The sequence below is a fragment of the Gossypium arboreum genome, chromosome 2 (assembly GCF_025698485.1).
Source record: "Gossypium arboreum isolate Shixiya-1 chromosome 2, ASM2569848v2, whole genome shotgun sequence".
Lineage (NCBI taxonomy): Eukaryota > Viridiplantae > Streptophyta > Magnoliopsida > Malvales > Malvaceae > Gossypium > Gossypium arboreum.
In genome coordinates, this window is record NC_069071.1 from 4,102,099 (window position 1) to 4,107,987 (window position 5,889).

The 5,889-nt window shown below is 33.8% G+C and overlaps 1 protein-coding gene across 1 annotated transcript; it reads left to right on the plus strand.

Moving 5' to 3' along the window:
- The first annotated feature begins 507 nt into the window (after positions 1-507).
- On the plus strand, positions 508-3,572 carry LOC108469458 (malate dehydrogenase, glyoxysomal-like). Its single transcript, XM_017770338.2, has 8 exons — positions 508-1,090; positions 1,432-1,746; positions 2,066-2,155; positions 2,240-2,323; positions 2,720-2,755; positions 2,879-2,968; positions 3,074-3,168; positions 3,252-3,572. The coding sequence occupies exons 1-8, from the start codon at positions 794-796 to the stop codon at positions 3,322-3,324; spliced, it is 1,080 nt and encodes a 359-aa protein (XP_017625827.1). The 5' UTR covers positions 508-793; the 3' UTR covers positions 3,325-3,572.
- Positions 3,573-5,889: the final 2,317 nt, after the last annotated feature.

The following is a 5,889-nucleotide window of genomic DNA, read 5'->3' on the forward strand; positions in this document are numbered from 1 at the left end:
AATTTAATAATTTTAATAATGAAAAGACCTAGTCGATATAATATCAATAGTTTAGGAATGTAATGAGAACATATTGAAGTTTAGGAACTAATTTAAAATGAGACTCATAGACTAGGGATGTTTGGTGTAATTAATTTCAAATAATATTTTAGAAAAAATTGAATTGTCTTAACTTATATAGAACTCTTATCTAACACTTAAATAGTACGAGTTTAAGCTATATCACCAAAGTTTTTAAAATTAAATCAATAGTTAAATCAATTAAATTATTAGTTCATCGATTTAAATAATTTAATTAAATAAATTATTAAAAAATTTTAAAAATAATTTAATCCAATTAAATTAATTTTTTAATTTTTGATCCGATGGATTGATTCGATTTAGATAACCATGGCAATGACCCCCTCCACCACTATCAAAAAGAAGAAATTTGAGCCTAAAGCCCTAAAGAGTTTTCTTGGGCTTCGAGAAGTACATGCATTCCTTGTCTAAATCGGGCCTAACGAGTTCATAAGAAATAAATCGGCGGATGATTTGAGATTTGACATTAGAAGAGATTCGTAGAAGTGGGGAAAGTTCTAACAGAATTCCCATTGCTTCCAAACGCAAAATTTTTAATTTTTTCTGGGAATGTGCAGTTCAAGATAAGATAGCTTTACACGTTTCCCAATTCAGCAACCCATTTCTGCAACCAAAAACACAAAACACTCCATCAATTTATAAACTCGAAGCAATTTGAAGAAACCCCATCACTCATTTCACCTCCAATCCTCTTAAAAACAGGGCATTCAATATGCAGGAGACCAATAATTCTCGAGTCAACCAACGAATTGCAACAATCTCGGCTCATCTCAACCCACCCAGCTTTTCCCACATGGAGGGTAGTTCGGGTTTGGGTCGAGCTGACTGCCGAGCCAAAGGTGGGTCAACTGGTTTCAAGGTGGCGATTTTGGGAGCGGCAGGTGGGATAGGGCAACCGTTATCATTGTTGATGAAGATGAATCCTTTGGTTTCTGTTCTTCATCTTTATGATGTGGTTAACACTCCTGGTGTTACTGCTGATATTAGCCACATGGATACTGGAGCTGTGGTATGCTAGTGTTTTTCAAGTTCCCTTTTACGTAAGAATTTCTTTATTGATTGAAAATTGAAATCCATATATAAGTTCTAATTAGTGGTGGAAATGGAATTGGTAGACTTAAGAGTATTTCTGGGTTGTTCTTGCTTGTTGAGTTGAATTTCATGTTGTTGAATGGGAATCAAGATAGAATTATGATCAAGCTGTAGTTAAGATAAAAACGCATCAAAATTCAACCTTGAAACCAATAGGCAATGAAGCTGACAACTTTACCCCACAAGTTTTATGCTTGATTAATATAATCCATATATAAGAATTATGGTTGTTCTTAGTAATGTTGTTGAATTTTTTAGGTACGTGGATTTCTGGGGCAACAGCAATTGGAGGAGGCTCTAACAGGAATGGACCTTGTAATTATTCCAGCTGGAGTTCCTAGGAAACCTGGAATGACAAGGGATGATCTTTTCAACATCAATGCTGGAATTGTTAAGACACTGTGCGAGGGAATAGCTAAGTGCTGTCCCAAAGCTATTGTCAATTTGATTAGTAATCCTGTTAATTCCACTGTTCCGATCGCTGCAGAAGTTTTCAAGAAAGCAGGCACCTTTGATCCAAACAGACTTCTGGGAGTCACAATGCTTGATGTTGTTAGAGCCAATACGTTTGTGGTAACTACAAAACTTGCCATTGTTTTATCGTTCTTTGTTGTTAATTTGCCAACTCTGGATTTTCCCACACAACGTTGAATAGGTTTCCTTTGTATGGTAATCATAATGCTTGCCTTTAATGTATATTCTTCTTCACTGGTAATGAACCAAGTCTGGATTCTGATAGACATTGATGGATCTGTTTTTTTCCGACATGGTATATGTATGGTATATGCCTATAATGGAAACTGTATAATCTATGGTGCGATAAACTGTTACTAATGTTCATTTCTGATGTTCTCTTATAATTTTTGCCCTCATTAGTTTGGTTTCTTTATAGGCAGAAGTCATGGGTCTTGATCCGCGGGAGGTTGATGTTCCGGTTATTGGGGGACACGCAGGGATTACTATTTTACCCCTTCTATCTCAGGTTGAAAAGTACTTGTTTTCAATTCAAACAATTTCGTATTAGAAAGAACATTCTATGTAAGAGCTCACTGTTCCCTTTATACAGGTTAAGCCTCCATGCTCTTTCACCCAAAAAGAAATCGAGTATCTGACAAACCGCATTCAGAATGGTGGTACAGAAGTCGTTGAGGTAAAGCATTTATGTTTTGATTTCTAGACTGAAAACTCCGATAGCTGGAAACCTTATGGTGAACTAAAAGTAATCAAATCTATGGGACTTATGTTAGTTCAAGACAAAATGTTGAGCAAATCACAATTTTGCACCTGTAGAGCACATCTGGCTAATATACCTCAAAAGTACACTATGATCCATGGGACTCATGTTAGCTAAGTTTAATAAATAATCAAGCTGACTATGCTACCCGGTTCCCTTAGTTTTACCGACATATTCACTTGTTCATGTTAGAATGCAGCATCATGCCTTGGTTCTTGAAAACTTATTTGATTTGTTCTTGCATATTGTTACCGTCATGGTGTTTACATGCTGGACAGCTGGTGAGTAATCATAATTTGTAACTTCTTGCAGGCAAAGGCTGGTGCTGGGTCTGCAACATTATCGATGGTTAGTTACTTCTCTCTCTCTCTCCACCACCGAGTACAGATTTTGTTTGTTCCTCTGTAAGACATGGGTTTAGGCTATAAGCTGGTTCTGAATGCATATTGAAAAACATAAACGAAAGTGCAGGCATATGCTGCGGTTCAATTTGCCGATGCATGTCTTCGGGGCTTAAGAGGAGATGCTGACATTGTTCGATGTGCATTTGTGGCTTCTCATGTATGTTATCTGTGTCTTTACAGTAAAAGCTCTCCCTGTTGCGCCGTTCCCCTTCCTTATTCTTTCTTTTAAGCTTATAGTAACAACTAGTACACTTCCTTCTAGGTGACTGAATTGCCCTTCTTCGCATCCAAGGTAAGACTCGGTCGTTGCGGAGTTGAGGAAATATACCCTCTTGGCCCACTAAATGAGTATGAGAGGTATGCGTTTCGAACTAACATGCAATATATATAATTTGTCCCTATCTAAATTTAACATAAAATTCCCATATGATAATCAACAGGGTTGGCTTGGAGAAGGCAAAGAAAGAACTAGAAACTAGCATTGAGAAGGGGGTTGCCTTTGTCAAGAAATGAATAGGTACTCCAATACCCCCAAATCTACCTTTTCTCTGATAACCAAAGTTTGTAAGAATAAGGGGTAACTCTCCTCTTTTGTTCTACATAAACCCTTAGCCATCGGGTTCCTAGATGTGACCCAATATGGCAAATATGGACCATGGTAAAAGATTCATGTAATAAATAGAGGAAATGGTTTGTAAACTTTTCATTTATTTCATTTCTTATTCTAATATAATCAAACAGAATAAGTTAAATCGAGCAAAGCCTCCCTTATACTCGGAGCACGGAATGTTAGTTGGTTGAGTCTCTCCTGAAATACTCGAACCTATTCCGTGTTACTCAATTGATAGTTTTTCCCTCATCAAATCAAGGGGTGCTTAAATCCTTTGGTTCTAAATGTGAACAGCCTGTCTGCTTGGATTATTCTTCAGCAATAAACTCCAGCCATTACTGCCCTTTCACCTTGGTGAAAAATCTTGGTCCTTTACTGCTCTACATTGTAAAGCTAAGCCAAGAAGTAACTGGGGTGAGTCAACATCCTATATGTTTTGGGCCTGAAATTTCTAAAACATAAATGAACCAATCAAATGGGGGTATTCTGTCCAATTTTTGGCTCATTTTCTGGCCCATATGTAAACTAAGAGTTTACTTGCATGTTTCATTTTTACTTTCTTTTAAACCTTTTTTTAATTAAAAAGCTGAGAAAGATTCTAAATTTACAAGCTTAACCAAACATAAATGATTACCTCTTTTGCAAAACAAATGTAAAAAGCCCCTTTTCTTCATTTCTTTATCTAAGAAAAGAAGACAAAAGAAAAAGGAGAATAAGGGCTTCGCGTGTGCCAGAAATTGCTCTGCCTTTCCTAGTAGGGTGCCATATAAAAGCTCACATGATAGCTATTTGCATTTAGTGCTACTTTATTTATTTTTGAAGCTTTGATTCTAATGGTTTCTACTAATATATTATTAATATAAATTTCTTTCCTCAATTTTCATAGTGAATTCTTAAGATTGTCAAGTCTCTATTTAGTATGATTGTAATTGTTTGATACCATTTTAATAAGATAATGTTTCTAATTATATAGTAAGAACCAAAGATTAAGTTGAAGTAATTAATAGGAATCTATAAAGATGGCCCCATGAAACATTACATTGTTCTTTTTTTTTTTTAATTTGTTTCATCAAGTTTATTCCTTTTTCAAATTCACTGCCAAAAGGTATTCTTTTTTCTACCCCCACAAGTTTTTCCATGAAAATATCTGTTACATTATCTGTTGATGTTTTTTTATTATTATTATGAAATTTACCTTTTTCGATCTTTTTACTGAAAAGTATAAAGGGAGCAGGTTTGAAATACTATATATAAATTAACTAGTGGAGTGGACTTAAGGTTTAAAAGTTGCTTTAATGGAATGTCATCTATATAATATATGAACTATATTGACGATAAAGTATTTCCCCCCTGCCCCCACATCCTTTTTAGATACACTAAGTTATTCTTTATATGATATTGTCCAAAAATTATCACATTTTTTAATTTTCCATAATCTTATATTAATCTTATTTCTAATTCCTAAACACATGTATATACTTCTTAATATTGCACTATAGTCCAAACTTTGTTTTCTAGATATGCTAGACAGGTTTGAGCTAAAGTCCACTTAATGCAATTTTCTTTCTTTCCTTTTTCATTCTCCTTTTACAGTCTATTTTGTTCACTTGGGTTCCACTTTCTCTTTGTTGAATTTTCAAAAGTTATGAACGTGAAAGGTCTTGTCATGTCTATCCTTTTGTTTTTCTTTTCTTTTATATGTGTGTGTGTGTTTGTGATTTGCAGTGAAACGGTGTCTTAATTATTGGATGGAAAGTGGGAGTGGTTATTTTTAGGGGAGTCCTTGATATCATTTAGGAGGCCAGCAATCAATCTATCCATGCATATGTGTGTTTCTTTAATAAGTACAAGTAAATTAATGCATTTTGAATAATTATCAGTAAAACTAATCATTATAATGCACTGTTGAGAATTTACTACTTGAACATAGATATCAAAGACCTTACGATCTCAATCTTGTAGGTAAGTTAAAGTACTTGTACATTTCAAATTCTAGGAGAGAATATTGTTATAAAAAGGACTTGTGTTTTTCTTTTTAAATCTATTATTTGTATTTGATAAATATTTTCATATTTAAAGATAATAGTGTTAACTCGTTAGTGTTCAATTTAGATTTTAGGGTTAATTTAATGAAAGATAATTGTTAATATTATTAGGTTTAAATTTTTCATGATTTTGTTAATAGAATAAATTTAGTGTTAATTGTGAATATGTTTAGTTTTACGTGTAAGTTGTCAAATACGGTTTGATAGACGTGACTTATCTCAAATTTTAGGGTTGATGTGATAAATACTAATTGCTAATATTATTAGCTAATTTTAAATTTTCACCAAATCAACTATGAAACTCGAATTAAACACAAAATTAATGTTGCTACTTTCTGGTATCAAAATGTGTAACTTTTGTCACACATTGGATCAAAAAATGATATGAGTACCACATTAGAAAAAATATATCAAACTTAAATA

What these genes read in the sequence shown, in the direction of transcription:
- LOC108469458 (XM_017770338.2), top strand. Translation starts at nt 794, where the DNA reads ATGCAGGAGACCAATAATTCTCGAGTCAACCAACGAATTGCAACAATC. An exon ending in TTAGAGCCAATACGTTTGTG is followed by an intron (nt 1,747 to 2,065) that starts GTAACTACAAAA and finishes GTTTCTTTATAG; the next exon opens with GCAGAAGTCATGGGTCTTGA. An exon ending in GTGCATTTGTGGCTTCTCAT is followed by an intron (nt 2,969 to 3,073) that starts GTATGTTATCTG and finishes ACTTCCTTCTAG; the next exon opens with GTGACTGAATTGCCCTTCTT.